Source organism: Oncorhynchus gorbuscha, linkage group LG04 (assembly GCF_021184085.1).
Source record: "Oncorhynchus gorbuscha isolate QuinsamMale2020 ecotype Even-year linkage group LG04, OgorEven_v1.0, whole genome shotgun sequence".
NCBI lineage: Eukaryota > Metazoa > Chordata > Actinopteri > Salmoniformes > Salmonidae > Oncorhynchus > Oncorhynchus gorbuscha.
The window spans coordinates 1,036,915-1,059,731 of NC_060176.1; the positions used below are offsets into that span (position 1 = coordinate 1,036,915).

The 22,817-nt window shown below is 43.4% G+C and overlaps 1 protein-coding gene across 1 annotated transcript in view; it reads right to left on the bottom strand.

The window, feature by feature from the left end:
- The window catches only part of efl1 (elongation factor like GTPase 1), a 98,108-nt gene that overhangs the window by 48,077 nt on the left and 27,214 nt on the right, over positions 1-22,817 (bottom strand). The window contains exons 13-15 of the mRNA XM_046345520.1: positions 20,298-20,455; positions 19,875-20,050; positions 19,223-19,361 (exon numbers count right to left, since the gene is read on the bottom strand). Coding sequence (XP_046201476.1) covers positions 19,223-19,361; positions 19,875-20,050; positions 20,298-20,455 — 473 coding nt within the window. The remainder of the gene's footprint in view (positions 1-19,222; positions 19,362-19,874; positions 20,051-20,297; positions 20,456-22,817) is intronic.

A 22,817-nucleotide genomic window follows, 5' to 3' on the forward strand; every position in this document is an offset into this window, starting at 1 on the left:
GTATGTATGTATGTATGTATGTATGTATGTATGTATGTATGTATGTATGTATGTATGTATGTATGTATGTATGTATGTATGTATGTATGTATGTATGTATGTATGTATGTATGTATGTATGTAGTACCAGTCAAAAGTTTGGACACCTACTCATTCAAGCGTATTTTTACTATTTTCTACATTGTAGAATAATAGTGAAGACATCAAAACTTTGAAAGAATGCATATGGAATCATGTAGTAACCAAAATATATTTTAGATTCTTCTAAGTCGCTACCTTTTGCCTTGATGACAGCTTTGCACACTCTTGGCATTCTCTCAACCAGCTTCACCTGGAATGCTTTTCCAACAGTCTTGAACAGTCTTGAAAGCAGCACTTCTTGGCTGCTTTTCCTTCACTCTGCGGTCCAACTCATTCCAATTGGGATGAGGTCGGGGGATTGTGGAGGCCAGGTCATCTGATGCAGCACTCCATCACTCTCCTTGGTCAAATAGCCCTTATACAGCCTGGAGGTTTGTTGGGTCATTGCCCTATTGAAAAACAAATTATAGCCCCACTAAGCACAAACTAGATGGGATATCGCTACAGAATGCTGTGGTAGCCATGCTGTCTAAGTGTCCCTTGAATTCTAAATAAATGACTGATAGTGCCACCAGCAAAGCACCCCCACACCATCACACCTCCACCTCCATGCTTCACGGTGGGAACCACAGATGCAGAGATAATCTGTTCACCCACTCTGTGTCTCATAAAGACATAGCAGTTGGAAACAAAATTTGGACTCATCAGACCAAAAGGACAGTTCCATCAGTCTAATGTCCATTGCTCGTGTGTCTTGGCCCAAGCAAGTCCCTTCTTATTATTGGTGTCCTTAAGTAATGGTTTCTTTGCAGCAATTTGCCGAAAAGCCTTTTTGAAATCTGACATGTTGGCTGGATTCACAACAAGTGTAGTTTTAATTTGCTATCTTGCATGTGTGATTTAATGAAAGTTTGATTTTTATAGTAATTTATTTTAATTTGGCGCTCTGCATTTTCCCTGGCTTTTGGCCAGGTGGGGCTCTAGCGTCCCACATGTCCCAGAGAGGTTAAGGAAAGAAGTTCCACAAATTAACTTTTAACAAGGCACACCTGTTAATTTAAATGCATTCCAGGTGACTAACCCATGAAGCTGGTTGAGAGAATGCCAAGAGTGTGCAAAGCCATAAGACTCCTAAACAGGTAATCAAATGGCTAACTGGACTATTTGCATTGTCCCACCCCCCCTACCCTTCTTTTACACTGCTTCTACTCTCTGTGTATCATATATGCATCGTCACTTTAACTGTACATGCATGTACATACTACCTCAATCAGCCCGACTAACCGGTGCCTGTATATAGCCTCGCTACTGTTATTTTCACTCTATTTTTTACTGTTGTTTTTTATTTCTTTACTTATCTATTGTTCACCTAATACCTATTTTTTACTTAAAAATTGCACTGTTGGTTAGGGCCTGTAAGTAAGCATTTCACGGTAAGGTCTACACCTGTTGTATTCGGCAAAATGACAAATACACTTTGATTAAAGCGGTCATCAAGGCAAAGGGTTGCTACTTTGAAGAAACTCAAATATAAAACATATTTTGATTTGTTTAACACTTTTCTGGTTACTACATAATTCCATGTGTTAATTCATAGTGTTGATGTCTTCACTATTATTCTACGATGTAGAGAATAGTAAAAATAAAGAAAAACCCTTGAATGAGTAGTTGTGTCCAAACTTTTGACTGGTACTGTATATATCTATCTTTATCTACCTGGGCCTACAGAAACCTTTGAAGCCGATACTGTATCTATGTCTGCAACTGCTAAACAGTCTGTCTTTCTCAGTGCTTTGTCCTCTCTCTGTCTGACAGAACATGTCGAAGGGAGAGCCAGACAACCACGTGGCGAGGCATGGCTTTAGCCACCTCTCTGGTTCCATCTACTGGCCGGCAAACGCCACTTACGGTACAAGGCCATCTGAGACAAAGACACAGGCTTTGTTTGATATGGCACCCTTCCATCTTTAGTAGACTACTTTTGACTAAGGGTCCACAGGGCTCTGGTCGAAACTAGTGCACTATATAGGGAACAGGGTGCAATTTGGGATGCAGTTAAAGACATTGAAAGAGGGAGCAGCCTAGTGCACTTTGTAGCTCACAATAGGGCATACAATAACGTACAGGCTTTGTTCCAGCCCAGCTCCAACACTATCTACTGGCCTGCTGACGCAACATGCAGAGACAGCTGAAGGGATATAGAGTACAATGACCCTTGCCTTGCACACTGATCTGAAGTCAGTGTGTACTCCACCACCTAATGGCGAAGGTAGGCTGTAAGGGATGGTAAGCTGAGCTTAGATCTGTAGCTAAGCGCAACTTCTAGCTTGAGCACTTGACACAAAAGACAATAGATCACAAGGACACGTGCAAGCACGCACACACACAAACACCACTGACCTGTCTTAGTAGCTAAGATGACAACAGCTCATCCTCCAGGTATCTAGCAGCTATCTAGGCCAGTGGTTCCCTCCCATTTAACTGACCCACCTAGAGCTGCTAGTTGTCCATGTGACCCGACTAAGTACACAAGACAGATGTTAGATACTAGGATCCAGTCCCGTCCCGAGTCGCTCCCAGATCCAGATCCAAATCCTATTACCCATGACCCATCAGAGGGTCTTAACACAGCATTTGGAAAGGATCAACCAGAGGTGTACTGGTTAAGATGTAGAGATGTCATGTTAGATAGTAAGACCCTGTCCTAGGCACCAAGACTAAGATCACTTTATTCGTCCATTTGTAGACAAGGTCCAATGAAAATTTGACTTCCGCTTTACCCCAACCTCTCTAAATGCTCACACACAGGTTGGAGAGGGGGGCTGCCAAACTACGAAACCTGTTGACCAGCTCTTGTGGGTTTAAGTGCCTTGCTCAAGGGCACAACGACAGGCAATGGCACCTAGAATTTGATACCAGCAACCCTTCAGCTGCCAGATCACTTCCCGCACAATTTTTCCGGTTAGACCAGGGATTCGAACTGGCAACCATCCTGCTGCTGGCTTGCCCCCTCTAACCGCTAGGCTACCTGCTGCCGAAGACACCCTAAAATATGTTGGTTAAATGTATTCCATTAAAAAGCATGACCTGGAGCAGAGAAAAGAGAAGACCCAGAGAAAATGATTTAGTGTTGAGGTGCTGACTAACAGCAAATAAACTGTAAGCTATAAAAAATAAAGAGTTACACACTCTATATATAAACTCACAGTAATTTATTGGGTAAAACAGCAATGTTTCGGCATCACTGTGCCTTCTTCAGGATGATGTATTCAAACCAGAGGTGTACTGATTAAAACAATAAAGTGTATAAACTATGGTCAAGACACCAGGAGCAGAGAAAAACACTAACAGCTCTAGGATTGAAAAATGACAGTAATTTTCAAAAATTCACAGGTTTTCCAGAAATCACGCTTGGAAGAATCCTGAAATTAGAGGGGAATAAGCAGGAAATCCAATGTCTTCAGGCCAGGATTTCTGGAAAACCTGGGAAAGTTACTGGAATTTTGCAACCCTCAACAGCACTGACACAAAGACAGACAATGAAACGGAGAAGGCAAGTCAACGGGGATCCCCCCCTTCTACCCTGCGGTCTCTCTCTCACTCTCTTTTTCTTGCTCGCTCTCCCACTCCCTCATCTCTCCCCCTCATCTCTCCCCCTCATCTCTCTCCCTCATCTCTCTCCCTCATCTCCCTCCCAAAAAGAGAAAAAGAGAATCCTTAACAACACTCCCTCAAAGGCTGCATTTTCAGGAAAGTTTCAAATCTAGGTTATACAGGAGAGATGTAGAGAGAGACAGGAGGGAGAGAGAGATGGAGGAGGGAGAAGGTGAGAGAGAGAGGAACATAAGAGGGGAAGGAACCGAGAGAGCGAGTGAGCTAGAAAGAAAGAGAGCAAGATATAAAGAGAGAAGGTGCATGGGAGGATAAGAAGAGGAAAGAAAGAGAAGAGAGCTGGTCAATAAACTCTGGGGGGGAGTAGAGAAGTGTTAGATGACTGTCTGAATGCAGCAGCAGGGTTTCTACTGGGATGTGAAAGTGTATCAAGGACGGTTGAATAAGAGATGATTGAGTGGCTCTGGCGGAAATATACACACCCCCACAGCCCCCCCCACTGAGCCCATCTCACGTGCCAAAACAACTTAATCTCACCCTACTCAATCCCTCTATGACGGGTACAGACACACACACCAAACACACGCCCGACTCAACCACTGCGAGGGTCTAACCGAGACATCGGTGCCCCCTACAGTCACATCCTCTTCAGGGTTAGATCACCAGGGTGACGTGTCCCACACTGAAGATGACGCTGAAGTGGATAGCAGAAGTTTTACAGGCTCCTGACCAATTCTGCTATTTTGTGTGTGAGGCGGCCTCCTAACGAGGTTACGTTGGTGAACAAATAGACCGCCATTGCCCTCTGTTCTGCTGGCGAATGTGCAGTCACTGGAGAACAAATTGGATGAACTCCAAATTGGATGAACTCCGACAAGGACAATATAGTATAGCTCGCGGGTTTCTTCATGCATCGTCTAGATAGGACGTCAGCCTCGGGTAAGATTAAGACAGAGGGGTGTGTCTCCTTGTTAAGAGCAGCTGGTGCAAGATGTCTAAATGTTAAGGAAGTCTCAAGTTTTTGCTCACCTGAGTTAGACTACCTCATGATAAGCTGCAGACCACACTATTTACCAAGAGAATTTATCTATATTTTCACAGCTGTCTATTTACCAGCACAAACCGATGCTGGCACTAAGACCGCCCTCAACGAGCTGTATAAGGCCATAACCAAACAAGAAAATGCACACCAAAAGTCAGCATTTCTCGTGGCTGGTGATTTTAATGCAGGGAAACTGAAATCTGTTTGACCAGCATGTCACCTGTCGAACTAGAGGCAACAAAACTCCTGATCACCTTTACTCCACACACAAGGCTCTCCCTCGCCCTCCCTTTGGCTAATCTGACTACAACTCTATCCTCCTGAATCCTGCTTACAAGCAAAAACTCTAACAGGAAGTACCAGTGATGCACTCAATGCGGAAGCGGTCCGTAGAAGCGGACGCTAAGCTACAGGACTATTTCGCTAGCACAAACTGCAATATGTTCCAGGACTCATCCGATAACATTGAGGAGTTTACCACATCAGTGACTGGCTTTATTAATAAGGGCATCGACGTTGTCGTCCCCACAGTGACTGTATGTACATATTCCAAATAGAATCCATGAATTACAGGCAACATCGGCACTGAGTTAAAGCTGCCGCTTTCAAGGAGAACACTAATCCGGTCGCTTATAATGCTTCAAACACACCGACAGCGTCATTGCGCAAAATGATCTGGATACGTATGCAACAGAAGTTCAACATTCACCTTCTGCTACCATTTCTGTCGAGCCTTCTACGCATATCGTTTTACGCATACATTCGATAAAGCCAACGTATGCAACACACCGAACTCAGTGCAACTGCCGTTTGCTGCAAGACAAGCGCAGCGTTTCATTGGAAATTAATGTCATTTTGGGTTACCAAAATGCAATGGAGCTGTTGGTGTGATCGAAACATTAGAAATCGTGCTACGACCTCCAACGAACCATCAAACAGGCAAAGCGTCGATATAGGACTAAGATAGTAAAATTTGTTAAATTCTGACACTTGTCAAATGTGTCAGGGCTTGCAAACTATCACGGATTACAAAGGGAAACCCAGCCGTGTGCTGCCCAGTGACGCAACCCTACCAGATGAGCTAAATGGCTTCTATGCTCGATTTGAGGCAAGCAACACTGAACCATGCATGAGCACCAGCTGTTCCGGACGACTGTGTGATCTCGCTCTCCATAGCCGATGTGAGTAAGACCTTTTAACAGGTTAACATTCACAAGGCCGCAGGGCCAGACGGATTCCCAGGACGTGTCCAAAAAGTGTCTTCACTGACATTTTTAACCTCTCCCTGACCCAGTCTGTAATACCTACGTTTCAAGCAAATCACCATAGTCCCTTTGCCCTAGAACGCCAAGGTAACCTGCCTAATTGAGTATCACCCTATAGCACTCACATCGGTATCCATGATATGCTTCGAAAGGCTGATCATGGCTCCTATCAACACCATCATTCCTAGACATACTGGACCCACTCCGATTCGCATGCCACCCAATCAGATTCCCAATCTCTACTGCACTCCACGCTGCCCTCTCCCACCTTGATAAGAGGAACACCTATGTGAGAACGTTGTTCATTGACAACAGCTCAGCATTCAACACCATAGTGCCCTTCAAGCTCATAACTAAGCTCAGGCCTCTGGGACTGAACAGTCCTCTGCAACTGGATCCTGGACTGCCTGACGGGCTGCCCACAGGTGGTGAGAGTAGGCTACAACACATCCGCCACGCTGACCCTCAACACAAGGGCCCCCTCAGGCGTGTATGTTTAGTCCCCTCCTGTACACCCTGTTCACCCACGACTGCGTGACAGCCCGCTTGGAGTTAGCCAAAAGGCACTTAAAGACGCTCAGACCATGAGAAACAAGATTCTCTGATGAGGGGGAAAAAACGATTTTATCAATTTTAGCGTAAGGCTGTAACCTAAAAAAAATCTGGAAAAAAGACAAGGGGTCTGAATACTTTCCGAAGGCAATGTGTGTGTGTGTGTGTGTGTGTGTGTGTGTGTGTGTGTGTGTGTGTGTGTGTGTGTGTGTGTGTGTGTGTGTGTGTGTGTGTGTGTGTGTGTGTGTGTGTGTGTGTGTGTGTGTGTGTGTGTGTGTGTGTGTGTGTGTGTGTGTGTGTGTGTGTGTGTGTGTGTGTGTGGAGATGAATGCATAACTGTGTGCGTGAGTGAGTGCATGTGTGCTTAGGTGCAGAGAGTCAGTGCAGATCGTCAGTCCAGTTTAAATGTTCAGCAGTCTGATTGCTGTCTGAGCCTGTTCGTATCAGACCTCATGCCACTTAAGGATATTCAGAGACTTGTCCTGTACATTTTGATGAATCATGGTGAAGCCCCAAAATTGCCATCCCTCGAAGCTTGTGTTTCAGACATAAGAACGTGGATGGCGGCAAATGTTCTACCTTTAAACTCGGACAAAACAGAGATGCTTGTACTAGATCCCAAGAAACAAAACAGATCTTCTGTTGAATCTGACAATTAATCTTGATGGTTGTGAGCTGTGAGCTGCTCTGACAGCTGGTGCTTAAAGTTAGTGAGGAGAGATAAGTCTCCAGCTTCAGTGATTTTTGCAGTTCGTTCCAGTCATTGGCAGCAGAGAACTGGAAGGAAAGGCAGCCAAAGGAGGAATTGGCTTTGGGGGTGACCAGTGAAATATACAGTGGGGCAAAAAAAGTATTTAGTCAGCCACCAATTGTGCAAGTTCTCCCACTTAAAAAGATGAGAGAGGCCTGTCATTTTCATCATAGGTACACTTCAACTATGACAGACAAAATGAGGGGGAAAAAATCCAGAAAATCACATTGTAGGATTTTTAATGAATTTATTTGCAAATTATGGTGGAAAATAAGTATTTGGTCAATAACAAAAGTTTATCTCAATACTTTGTTATATACCCTTTGTTGGCAATGACAGAAGTCAAACTTCTTCTGTAAGTCTTCACAAGGTTTTCACACACTGTTGCTGGTATTTTGGCCCATTCCTCCATGCAGATCTCCACTAGTGCAGTGATGTTTTGGGGATGTTGCTGGGAAACACGGGCTTTCAACTCCCTCCAAAGATTTTTTCTGGGGTTGAGATCTGGAGACTGGCTAGGCCACTCCAGGACCTTGAAATGCTTCTTACGAAGCCACTCTTTCGTTGCCCGGGCGGTGTGTTTGGGATCATTGTCATGCTGAAAGACCCAGCCACGTTTCATCTTCAATGCCCTTGCTGGTGGAAGGAGGTTTTCACTCAAAATCTCACGATACATGGCTCCATTCATTCTTTCCTTTACACGGATCAGTCGTCCTGGTCCCTTTGCAGAAAAACAGCCCCAAAGCATGATGTTTCCACCCCCATGCTTCACAGTAGGTATGGTGTTCTTTGGATGCAACTCAGCATTCTTTGTCCTCCAAACACGATAAGTTGAGTTTTTACCAAAAAGTTATATTTTGGTTTCATCTGACCATATGACATTCTCCCAATCTTCTTCTGGATCATCCAAATGCTTTCTAGCAAACTTCAGACAGGCCTGGACATGTACTGGCTTAAGCAGGGGGACATGTCTGGCACTGCAGGATTTGAGTCCCTGGCGGCGTAGTGTGCTACTGATGGTAGGCTTTGTTACTTTGGTCCCAGCTCTCTGCAGGTCATTCACTAGGTCCCCCCGTGCGGAACTGGGATTTTTGCTCACCGTTCTTGTGATCATTTTGACCCTACAGGGTGAGATCTTGCGTGATTATCAGTGATCTTGTATGTCTTCCATTTCCTAATAATTGCTCCCACAGTTGGTTTCATCAAACCAAGCTGCTTATCTATTGCAGATTCAGTCTTCCCAGCCTGGTGCAGGTCTACAATTTTGTTTCTGGTGTCCTTTGACAGTTCTTTGGTCTTGGCCATAGTGGAGTTTGGAGTGTGACTGTTTGAGGTTGTGGACAGGTGTCTTTTATACTGATAACAAGTTCAAACAGGTGCCATTAATACAGGTAACGAGTGGAGGACAGAGGAGCCTCTTAAAGAAGAAGTTACAGGTCTGTGAGAGCCAGAAATCTTGCTTGTTTGTAGGTGACCAAATACTTATTTTCCACCATAATTTGCAAATAAATTCATAAAAAATCCTACAATGTGATTTTCTGGATAATTTTTTCTCAATTTGTCTGTCATAGTTGAAGTGTACCTATGATGAAAATTAAAGGTCTCTCATCTTTTTAAGTGGGAGAACTTGCACAATTGGTGGCTGACTAAATTCTTTTTTGCCCCACTGTACCTGTTGGAGCGCGTGCTACGGGTGGGTGCTGCTATGGTGGCCAGTGAGCTGAGATAAGGCGGGGCTTTACCTAGCAAAGACTTATAGATGACCTGGAGCCAGTGGGTTTGGCGACAAATATGAAGCCAACGAGAGCATACAGGTCACAGTGGTGGGTAGTATATGGGGCTATACTAAACTGACCTATACTAAACTAGAATAAACTATTGGTTCATAATTAACTATACTGAAAGACTGTCCTGACCTATAATGAGCTATACTAACCTAGAATAAACTACTGGTTTATAATGAACTAGACAGTACCGGTCTATAATGAACTAGACTGTACTGGTCTATAATGAGCCATACTAAACTATTGACCTATGAGCTATACTGAACCGGTCTATATAGAGCTATACTGAACTGGTCTATAATGAGCTATACTGGACTATACAGGGCTAAACTATACACTGTACTAGACTAATTTGGGCTATACACTGACTAGACTGTACTGGGCTATACAGTGGACTAGACTGTACTGGGCTATACTGGCCCACACCGGGGTGTACTGGACTATACTGGTTAATGGTGTCAGTGCTGGTGTGATGTGGTGTGGTTGAGACCAGATCAGTGCACTCCCTCCCTACTGCTCAACAGATCTGAGTCGTCTCCTCTCACCGCTGGCAGCGTGGCTCAGGCCTAACGCAAGACAAATGTTTTCCTAAAACTGCCTGGCGTTGAATCAGCTTTATTCATTCTACTGCCGCTTTCTCCCTCTTCTCTTTCCCTGTGGAGCAATTACTTGGACGACGACTTCAAACTCTCTTTCTTTGTTAGGTTTCTATACAGCTGGGTCCCATTGTGGTGTGATGAAATTTTGTGTGTGTCTGAGTTTGATTCTGCCCACGTCTCTTACCAGAGTGACAAACTATTGGCGTTAACTAGATAAACATTAAACGCACCAGCCATCTTCTACTTGGCACCGATGTAATCATGGCGTTATCCCACAACTAGGTTTATTTATTTATTTATGACAAATGTACAGGCTGGGTGGTAGTCAAGTGGTTAAGAGCGTTGGGCCAGTAACTGAAAGGTTGCTGGTTCGAACCCCCTTACACTTGTGTCTATAAGGTAGTAGTTTTGGAATTGTTAGCTAGATTACTTGTTGGCTATTAGTGCATTGTCGGAACTAGAAGCACAAGCATTTCGCTACACTCGCATTAACATCTGCTAACCATGTGTATGTGACAAATAACATTTGATTTGATTTGGATAAGAGCATCTGCTAAATGACTAAAATGTCCAATGCAGTAAAGTATGCATGTGTGTTTTCTATTGACAGCAGTGGAGAGTGAAGCTGGTAACGACTGTTTAAATGTACTACTAGCAGTCGCTGATCTACTGTTCATGTGCTTGACGGTAATAAACTTATGGTAACAAAGAAAGTTTAAGACTGAATTCAATATCTCCTAAAATATAAATACACAATTTAAAAAATCAGAATATAACAGATCAAAAAGCTAAAGACTGCTCAATGATGAAATGAAGAAAAGAAAGGCAACCTGTTCTCAATGTAGGCTATTGAGAGCTGTGAGAGAGATCTATTTTTCATATTAAGTCTTGTTGCCTCAAACTATGAATAAAACTATTTACAGTATTTGATCTAATAATCAAAACTTTTTGATCAAAACAGTGTGTCATGACTTTGGCCTGGGGGGTAGGTTCATGACAGTCATAAATACCTCTTACCCCCTTTTTCCTCTCTCTATCCTACGGAGGTTACATTTGAAAAACCCTTGGTTAACATAGAGATTCTGGGAACATCAGAAGGTGGGGGGAAATTAACTATATTCTGGTAATCCGACCAATGGAACATATGAGGTGGTACCTAATGAATACAATGTCAGTTCGGTTGTCATCTGAGACATTCTCATCAATGATAAGATGACAAACTCTACAGTGGAAAGTCTACACATCAGAGTTATCGGATTCACATGAAATTGTTGTTCAATTTAAATGTTTGAATATGACATTTTTCGTGATGGGATGAAATGTGATTTTAGCTTCTAAAATGTGAGATTTGGGTTTTCATAAAATGGGGGTGGGCCACTGATTGAGCAGAGCCCTGTGAAGGGACATGGGCTATAAAACTTTTCAAACACGCCCTCCTCTCCCTTCCTATATAAGCCCTTGACAACAATATAACCTCTGTTCCGAGGATGTAGGACAATGGTCCTATGTCAGAATGGTTCAGATAATAACTACATAACGAAGCAAACATCAGTGTGAGCTTTGGTTGCGAATGGTATGAACTTTGAACTCTTATTCACTACAGAAGTGTATTTACGATAGCACAGCTGCTCCCTGTGTCCCTCAGTCTTCCCGCTCTTTCACTCAAACCCAGCCCTTTTCCTTTGTGTAACAAGCTGTCATATCTGTTCCGCCCGCTAGGGATGTTTTCCTTTATGACGTAATTTGTAATCAAGTTATGATTTAATTATGTGTATGTGTAATTCTGTGTGATTAGTTAGGTATTTAGTAAATAAATAATTAAACCCAATTTTGTATTGCTGATTCAAATTGTTAGCCAGGGTTCGTGCAGAACCAAGACGATTAATATTGACTGCTATTGATGTAAAATATTACTAGGTCTTTAAGAGTTTATTCGGAAGATAACAGCTCTATGAATATTATTTTGTTGTGCCCGACTCTCTAGTTAATTACATTTACATGATTAGCTCCATCAGGTGATATTAATTACGGATAAATTATTTTATAGAATAGCATGTCATATCACTCAATCCGGCATAGCCAAAAGACACGACAAGTGTCACCCCCCAAAATGTGATGAATAAAACAACAATCCACTCTTCATAAAGTTAAAGCATTATTAAAGCATTATAAAAGTAAAAAACATTTCAAATCTGTGGAGGGGGGGGGGTTCATCAGCATTTCTACTACTACCACTCAAATATCACCTCAGTGTTTCAATATTCATGAGCCAGGAATCACATCGATGATGTGAGCGAATACATGCGTATGTTTGGTATAAGATCTTATAATTGAATTATTCTATAATCCTATAATCCTAGCAGGGGATCAAAGCACTGTGGCTGAGTCTTTGAAGCTGAGAAATCACATTAAATGAATGGGTCTGGAGGGAGACTGTTGCATCGAGGAGTGTGAGGAGGATTGTAATGAAATAATATGCTGGCTGCTAATCCAACTGTAATCTAGCCCTCTGGATTCTAATAACTAGCTGGTTGATAAACTTAAATCAGGTTAGTTACAACTGGGGTTGGCGCAAAAACCTACAGGGAAGCTCTCCAGGAAAAGGGTTGGAGTGTCTTGATGTAGGGAATAGGGTGCCATTTGCTATGTGAACGATATTAAAAAGCAGCTGGAGGCGTGAATGATTAGGAGGATGTTTTGTGGCCGATGGAGGAAACTCAGCAGTATTTCAGTGTTGAACCATACGGTCAAACAGGACGAGAGCAGGCCCGCCCACCCACCACAAGAAGAGGGAAAGAGGGGGGGGGAGAGCAGGCCTGCCCACCCACCACAAGAAGAGGGAAGGGGGGGGGCAGGCCTGCAAACCCACCACAAGAAGAGGGAAAGGGGGGAGGGAAGAAAGTGAGAAAGGGGGTGACAGCCATAACCTATTTGTTATTAGTTTTGCACAGTATCGTAGAATGCAGTGTGTGACAAAGTCAGGGTCATCTCCATGTCAGTCACACTCCAAGGACTAATCAGAACCAGGATATGGGCTATTCATAACCAAGATATGGGCTATGAGATATCTATCTATCTATCTATCCACACACACACACACACACACACACACACACACACACACACACACACACACACACACACACACACACACACACACACACACACACACACACACACACACACACACACACACACACACACAGTCTGGTTCATCCTTGGGAGAAATTTCCAAATGCATGAAGGTTCATCTGTACAAACAATAGTACACAAGTATAAACACCACGGGACCACACAGCTGTCATACCGCTCAGGAAGGAGACGGGTTCTGTCTCCTAGAGATGAACGTACTTTGTTGCGAAAAGTGCAAATCAGTCCCAGAACAACAGCAAAGGACCCTGTGAAGATGCTGGAGGAAACAGGTACAAAAATATCTATATCCACAGTAAAAAGAGCCCTATATCGACATAACCGGAAAGGCCGCTCAGCAAGGAAGCAATTGCTCCAAAACCGCAATAAAAAAGCCAGACTAGGGTTTGCAACTGCACATAGGGACAAAGATCGTACTTTTTGGAGAAATGTCCTTTGGTCTGATGAAACAAAAAAGAACTGTTTGGCCATAATGACCATCATTATGTTTGGAGGAAAAAGGGGGAGGCTTGCAAGCCGAAGAACACCATCCCAACCGTGAAGCATAGGGTGGCAGCATCATGTTATGGGAGAGCTTTGCTGCAGGAGGGATTGGTGTACTTCACAAAATAGATGGCATCATGAGAAAGGGAAATTATGTGGAAATACTGAAGCAACAACTCAAGACATCAGTCAGGAAGTTAAAGCTTGGTCACAAATGGGTCTTCCAGGTGGACAATGACCCCAAGCATACTTCCAAAGTTGTGGCAAAATGGCTTAAGGACAACAAAGTCAAAGTATTGGAGTGGCCATCACAAAAGCCCTGACCTCAACCTTTTAGACAATTTGTGGGCAGAACTGAAAACGTGTGTGCGAGCAAGGAGGCCTACAAACCTGATTCAGTTACACCAGCTCTGTCAGGAAGAATGGGCCTTTCTCACCCCCCCCCCTTCCCCCACATTTGACCCAAGTTAAACAATTTAAAGGCAATGCTACTAAATACTAATTGAGTATATGTAAACTTCTGACCCACTGGGAATGTGATGAAAGAAATAAAAGCTGAAATAAATCACTCTCTACTATTATTCTGACATTTCACATTCTTAAAATAAAGTGGTGATCCTTACTCACCTAAAACAGGAAATTGTCACTAGGATTAAATGTCAGGAATTGTGAAAAACTGAGTTTAAATGTATTTGGCTAAGGTGTATGTAAACTACCTCCAATTGACTCAAATGATGTCAATTAGCCTATCAGAAACTTCTAAAGCCATGACATCATTTTCTGCAATTTTCCAAGAATTGTAGGCCTTGGTGGTGTCTTGGGGTCCACAGCGTAGCCTAGTGGTTAGAGCGTTGTACTAGTAACCGGAAGGTTGCGAGTTCAAACCCCCGAGCTGACAAGGTACAAATCTGTCGTTCTGCCCCTGAACAGGCAGTTAACCCACTGTTCCCAGGCCGTCATTGAAAATAAGAATATGTTCTTATCTGACTTGCCTGGTAAAATAAAAAATAAAAAAGATCCACAGGCTCTTTGGAAGGGTTGCCAGAAGAAAGCCCTTTCTGACCTCAAGACACAGACGCAAGGGCTTGGAGTTGCCAAACGTCATTTAAAGGTGCTCTGGTCAGATGAGACCGAAATTGAACATTTTGGTCAGATACAGCATCGGCATGTTTGGCGTGGAAACAGAGATGCATACAAGGAGAGGCACCTCATACCCATGGTGAAACAGATACAAGGAGAGGCACCTCATACCCATGGTGAAACAGATACAAGGAGAGGCACCTCATACCCATGGTGAAACAGATACAAGGAGAGGCACCTCATACCCATGGTGAAATATGGAGAGGGGTCAGTGATGTTTTGGGGCTGTTAAATTCCAGAGGTCCACGGGCACTGGTTAAGATTGATGGCATAATGAATTCTACCAAGTATCACGGAATTGTGGCTGACAATCTGGTTAACTCTGCCAGAAGGCTGGGACTTGGCCGTAGGTGGACTTTCCAACAAGACAATGACCCGAAATATACCTCAAGATCCACACAGAAATGGTTCTGTGACAACAAAATCAATGTTATACCATGGCCATCTCAGTCACTGGACCTCAATCCAATGGAAAACCTGTGGGCTGAGTGGAAGAGGGCACAAACCCAAGAATGTGAAGGATCTTGAAAGGATCTGCATAGAGGAATGGTCCAAAATCCCTCCAAATGTGTTCCTTAACCTTGTCAAACATTACAGGTAAAGACTCCATGCTGTTATTCTTGCCAGAGGTGGTTGCACTAAGTACTAAATGAGGTGCCAATAATTATGAAACCTTGATTTTGGTTAAATGTACTTTGTATTAAATAATTGAATGATTTTGGTTGGTTCCATTGAAACATTAATAAAGTACAGTATTTCTCACATTGGTGTTTTGAGTTTCTCTCTATAATTGTATTGTTTATATTTTTTTAAATATTATTTGCCAGTAATTTTGGAGCCCACTGTATATATTCATCACAATAAATAGGGCACGATATAAATCAAAGAGGAATCAGAGAGGCAGTTTTCTGCTCGGTGATCTCTGAAATGGCATCGACATAAAGGGAGACGTTCTCAGAACATAAAAGCTCACTTACGGTCAAATAATAACAGCAATGGGTGTGGTGTGTGGACTATAATGTCATAGTTAAACAGTGATGGAGGTCTTCATTTCCTGAATCAGTTTTCTCCAACAGCTGGAAGGAAACAGAGGAGAGAGCTCCGCACAATGGCTCTACAGCACGCTACTTTCCCTTGTGTGTGTGTGTGTGTGTGTGTGTGTGTGTGTGTGTGTGTGTGTGTGTGTGTGTGTGTGTGTGTGTGTGTGTGTGTGATGTAGTGATTTCTACCCGGGTGGTATAGGTCTGATTCTTGTTTAGGGGAGATATCTTTGAGTGGGTCTCTCACACACAGAGCTTGCTTTGTCATGTGGTCGTGCTGTGTGTGTCTCGTCATGAGGTGGGGATTATTAGTCTCCGATATCAGATGGAGACAAGCTGGTGTGTGTCCTTTCCCCTCTCCAGCGAACTCTTCCACCCGTCAGAGAATAAGGAGGCTTTAATCAGGACCACAGCCTGTGTGTGTGTGTGTGTGTGTGTGTGTGTGTGTGTGTGTGTGTGTGTGTGTGTGTGTGTGTGTGTGTGTGTGTGTGTGTGTGTGTGTGTGTGTGTGTGTGTGTGTGTGTGTGTGTGTGTGTGTGTGTGTGTGTGTGTGTGTGTGTGTGTGTGTGTGTGCGACCACAGCCTGGCTGAGTTAACACACTGACGTTTCAACAGTTTCTTCCCCTCGCCCACACTCAACTACCAGGAGAGGACATGATGGTTCCCACATGGCCAACTGTGTGTGTCCTGTGTGTTGTGTTGTGTGTGTGTTTTTCCACATGGATAACTGTCCTATTATAATCAGTTACTTGGCTAGATTTTCTATACACTAAAAAGTATTACTCACAATACTACAATGCAGGATCCTTTATTTTCACCATATCCAAGAAAATAGTGTCCATCATAGAATTAAGCAATAAGGCTTGAGGAGGTGTGGTATATGACCAATGTACCACGGCTAAGGGCTGTTCTTAAGCACGACGCAACGCGGTGTGCCTGGATACAGCCCTTAGCCATGGGGGTATTGGCCATATATCACAAACCCCTGAGATGCCTTATTGTTATTATAAACTGGTTACCAATGTAGTTAGAGCAGTACAAATAAAATGTTGTCATACCAGTGGTATACTCTCTGATATACCACGGCAGTCAGCCAAATCAGCATTCAGGGCTCGAACCGCAACATGATGATAGCTTCATACTAGCACCAATCAGCGGAGCCTTAGGGTAGCGTACCGAAAAGGTACCCTATTCCCAACATAGTGCACTACTCTTCACCAATGGTGGCCCAACGGTAGTGTACTAAACTCAGTAACAAACAAAAAACGTCCCCTCTTCAGGACCCTGTCTTTCCTGTCTTGATGATGAACTGGATGTGTAGTCTGGTGATGACAGGACTACTACATGATGAACTGGATGTGTAGTCTGCTGATGACAGGACCACTACATGATGAACTGGATGTGTAGTCTGCTGATGACAGGACCACTACATGATGAACTGGATGTGTAGTCTGGTGATGACAGGACAACTACATGATGAACTGGATGTGTAGTCTGGTGATGACAGGACTACTACATGATGAACTGGATGTGTAGTCTGGTGATGACAGGACTACTACATGATGAACTGAATGTGTAGTCTGGTGGTGACAGGACTACTACATGATGAACTGGATGTGTAGTCTGGTGATGACTGTACTTCTACATGATGAACTGGATGTGTAGTCTGGTGATGACAGGACCACTACATGATGAACTGAATGTGTAGTCTGGTGATGACAGGACTACTACATGATGAACTGGATGTGTAGTCTGGTGATGACAGGACTACTACATGATGAACTGGATGTGTAGTCTGGTGATGACAGGACTACTACATGATGAACTGGATGTGTAGTCTGGTGTTGACAGGACCACTACATGATGAACTGGATGTGTAGTCTGGTGATGACAGGACTACTACATGATGAACTGGATGTGTAGTCAGTCTGGTGCTGACAGGACCACTACATGATGTACTGGATGTGTAGTCTGGTGATGACAGGACTACTACATGATGAACTGGATGTGTAGTCTGGTGCTGACAGGACCACTACATGATGAACTGGATGTGTAGTCTGGTGATGACAGGACTACTACATGATGAACTGGATGTGTAGTCTGGTGTTGACAGGACCACTACATGATGAACTGGATGTGTAGTCAGTCTGGTGCTGACAGGACCACTACATGATGAACTGGATGTGTAGTCTGGTGATGACAGGACTACTACATGATGAACTGGATGTGTAGTCAGTCTGGTGCTGACAGGACCACTACATGATGTACTGGATGTGTAGTCTGGTGATGACAGGACTACTACATGATGAACTGGATGTGTAGTCTGGTGCTGACAGGACCACTACATGATGAACTGGATGTGTAGTCTGGTGATGACAGGACTACTACATGATGAACTGGATGTGTAGTCTGGTGATGACAGGACTACTACATGATGAACTGGATGTGTAGTCTGGTGCTGACAGGACCACTACATGATGAACTGGATGTGTAGTCTGGTGATGACAGGACTACTACATGATGAACTGGATGTGTAGTCTGGTGATGACAGGACTACTACATGATGAACTGGATGTGTAGTCTGGTGCTGACAGGACCACTTCATGATGAACTTGATGTGTAGTCAGTCTGGTGCTGACAGGACCACTACATGATAAATAATCTTCTCCACGATAAGGGCATTAGACAGCTGCTGTACAGTCAATATGGCTAATGCACATCTATTTCATAATGTCCTAATGGTATAGGCAAGGCAAAAAGTTTCCCTTTCAGTAATTGAATGTAGAGATCTGCAAAGTGATCACGTACACACACACACACACACACACACACACACACACACACACACACACATTTACACTTACACGTATCCAGTTCTGTTTTGGTGAAAAACTAAGGGATGGGCCTGGAGAAATGTAACCACTCAAATCAAATTCATAGACAGAGCTAAGGATGCAAGGACCGACCATTAATAGTATTAAAATTATAGTTTCAACCATGTTGAGACTGTACAGTGTTTACATTCACATTGTTTACAAACATTGGAGTAAAATAAGCTTATATTTTGGGTTCTGATTGGGTACGACATGATCATGAGAAATTTACAAGTTATATTCTTCAAGAATCAATGTATCATTAATTTATCCGTTTTAAAAATGTATGTAGCAACTAAGAATTCTAGCTTTAAAGGTCCAATGCAGCCGTTTTAATCTCAAATTATTTCTGGGTAACAATTAAGTACCTGACTGTGATTGTTTTCAATAAAAATTGTCAAAAAAACAAACAAAAAAATAGCTTCTGAGCCAGGTGCAATTTCTCAAGCAATTTTGCTAAGACTGTCTGGGTATGGTATGAGTGGGGAGGGTAAAACTGAAAACATGCTCTTATTGGCAGAGAGGTTTGGAACTCTCTTTCTTATTGGTCTATTAACTAATTTATCGCATGGTGATGTCACCAGAACAGACTGAAATCTGTTCAAACAGCGCTTACACTAACGCATTACCATCTTTTTTCACAATATTATTCCAACCTCAGCGTGGAAATATATATATAAAACACAGGAAAATCACGTCTGACGGCACTGGGCCTTTCAAAGAACTCTGAAAGATGTAACTTCCACCTTTATTCGTGCAGTAAAAAGAACATTGGATAACAAGGTAATATCCTATTATTCATGAACCTTTCAAAAGACCATTCACTTCAAGTAGGTGTTTGAGTACGTACCCAGTACGTTCCCTGATGGCACCTCCTCTAGTTCCTCCAGCTCTCTGCCCATCAGCAGGTAGAGGCTGTCCATGGTGCAGCAGGCCAGGTGAGGGACGGGAGGGAGACAGGCACTCACACTAGTACTGCCCTCTGGGAGCTGACAGACAGACGGAGAAAGAGAGAGCGAAACAGAGAGAGAACATTAGATCTCTAGAGCATCAGAGACAATCATCCAGTACATTGGTTGAGTGATATTGGATTCTAAAAGCAATTGTTAGTTAGTAGTACTGCTACTGACGCCAGGAGGGACGAGGCAACAATAATACAACGACTTGTCTGTCTCAAATGGCACCCTATTCCCTACAGTATATAGCGCACTACTGTTGCCCAGGCCACAGGGGAACACAGCCCTCATCATGGAAGTCAATGTTATCTTTAACCTTGGAATACACATCTTGAGATGGAAACAAACACGCAGAAAATGTATGATTGTTGCTCTTTGAACAAACAGCATTTTGTTTTCATCTTCAGAACAGTTATTGTTTTGTCTGGTGAATATTGCAAATTGAGCAGAAAATGTGTTTTGTGCCTCTGCAGATTGTGTGTACGTGTGTGTGTCCACATGCCTGTGTGTGTGTGTGTGCCTGCCTGTAAGTGTGTACATCCTTACCATGCGCAGGCCTTGTGCAGGGTCGTACTTGGGCCCCATCACAAACACCTTCTGTCCTCTGCGGACCACCCCGCTGTAGACTCTGGCGAAGGCTACGAACGTCTCTTTCCCCTCCTCCTCCTCTGGTTTAGCCTTCAGAGGCAGGCCCTGTATCTGGCCTGAGACACCCTCACTACCTGCATGTCAGGGAAGACAATGAGACATACACTGGTATCAGTGGTATCATCATGAACATACTGGTTATTGGAAATGACCAGAGCTTCCAAACCACTAGGGGAAAAGAGACCAGGGGTTAGGGTTTTAGCAAGGTAAGAGTGTGTGTGTGTGTGTGAGTGTGAGTGTGAGTGTGAGTGTGAGAGAGAGTGAGAGAGAGTGAGAGAGAGTGAGAGAGAGTGAGAGAGTGAGAGAGAGAGAGAGACTTGCCTATGGTGATGTCTCCACCAGGAGTGGTTGCCGGTGTTGTACTTCCTGATTGGGCATTTCCCTCCCCACTTTCCGTCTGCTGAATGGCTGCCAGTCTCTCAGTGTGTCTCCGTCTGGCCAGCTCCCTGCGCTGGGCCATCTCCTCCTGGGTCAACGGCCTGTGTGCGCACACACACAAACACACCTGTTCAGTAGGTAGAAAATGTTTTGAAAATACTCCAATGCAAAACGTTTTGCTATTGTGTGCCCTACTGAACACTGTCCATTGTTTGGGCCAATGAATACACATTCTATTAGACATGACACATCAAAACAGAAAATGTAACAACCTACTAAACCAAGTCTTTACAGCAGGGTAACATAGCCTAGCAACTAGCACCGCTCTGTTTCACTTGATTCATCCTTTATTTAACCAGAGAAGTCACAATGAAACTTTTAAATCTCTTTTTCCATGTGAGCCCTGGTCAAGAATCCATCATACAGTGCCTTCAGAAAGTATTCAGACCTCTTGACTTTTTCCACATTTTGTTATATTACAGCCTTACTCTAAAATGTATTTAATGATTTTTTTTCTCCCCCTCATCAAATCTACACAAAATACCCCATAGTGATAAAGCAAAAAAAGGTTTGTACAAATATTTTCAAATGTAAAAATAAAAAACAGAAATACCTTATTTACATAAGTATACAGACCCTTTGCTATGAGACTCGAAATTGAGCTCAGTTGCATCCTGTTTCCACTGATCATCCTAGAGATGTATCTACAACTTGGAGTCCACCTGTGGTAAATTCAATTGATTGGACATGATTTGGAAAGGCACACACCTGTCTATATAAGGTCTCACAGTTGACAATGCAAGTCAGAGCAAAAACCAGGCCATGAGGTCGAATTAATTGTCTGTCGAGCTCCGAGACAAGATTGTGTTGAGGCACAGAACTGGGGAAGGGTACACAAACATTTTTTACAGGATTGAAAGTCCAAGAACACAGTGGCCTCAATCATTCTTAAATAGAAGAAGTTTGGAATCACCAAGACTCTTCCCAGAGCTCGCTGCCTGGCTAAACTGAGCAACTGGGAGAGAAGGGCCTTGGTCAGGGAGGTGACCAAGAACCCAATAGTCACACTTAAAGCACTCCAGAGTTCCTCTGTGGTGATGGAAGAACCTTCCAGAAGGACAACCAGCTCTGCAGCACTCCACCAACCTTTATGGTACAGTGGCCAGACGGAAGCCATTCCTCAGTAAAAGACACATGACAGCACGACTCTCAGACCATGACAAACAAGATTCTCTGGTCCAAGACTGAACAAGATTCTCTGAAACCAAGACTGAACTCTTTGGCCTAAATGCCAAGCGTCACGTCTGGAGGAAACATGGCACCATCCCTACGGTGAAGCATGGTGGTGGCAGCATCATGCTGTGGGGATGTTTTTCAGGGGCAGGGACTAGGATACTAGTCAGGATAGAGAGAAAGATGAATAGAGCAAAGTACAGAGAGATCATAGATGCTAACATGCTCCAGATTGCTCAGGACCTCTGGGGCAAAGGTTCACCATCCAACAGGACAAGGACCCTAAGCACATAACCAAGACAACACAGGAGTGGCTTCAGGAGAATTCTCTGAATGTCCTTGAGTGACCCAGTCAGAGCCCGGACTTGAACCCTATCGAATATCTCTGGAGAGATCTGAAAATATATGTGCAGCGACACTCCCTACACAACCTGAGCTTGAGAGTATCTGCAGAGAAGAATGTGAGACACTCCCCAAATACAAGTGTGACAAGCTTGTAGCGTCATACCCAAAAATAGTCAAGGCTGTAATCGCTGCCAAAGGTGCTTCAACTAAGTACTGAGTAAAGTCTCTGAACACTAATGTAAATGTGATATCCAATTTGTAAGTCGCTCTGGATAAGAGCGTCTGCTAAATGACTTAAATGTAAATGTAAATATCAGTTTTTTATATTAAATACAGTTGCAAAAGTTTCTAAAAACCTGTTTTTCTTTTGTCGTTATGCGGTATTGTGTGTAGACTGATGAGGGGGGGGGGGAATAAGGCTGTAACGTAACAAAATGTGGAACAGACAACACAGAGTTACACATGGAGTAAAAAATTGACAAGTCAATAACACAGTAGAAAAAAAAGGGGGGAGTCTATATACATTGTGGGCAAAGGGCATGAGGATGTAGGCGAATAATTACAATTTTGCAGATTAACACTGGAGTGATAAATGATCAGATGGTCATGTACAGGTAGAGATATTGGTGTGCAAAAGAGCAGAAAAGTAAATAAATAAAAACAGTATGGGGATGAGGTAGGTAAAAATGGGTGGGCTATTTGCCGATAGACTATGTACAGCTGCAGCGATCGGTTAGCTGCTCAGATAGCAGATGTTTGAAGTTGGTGAGTGAGATAAAAGTCTCCAGCTTCAGCGATTTTTGCAATTCGTTCCAGTCACAGGCAGCAGAGAACTGGAATGAAAGGCGGCCAAATGAGGCATTGGCTTTAGGGATGATCAGTGAG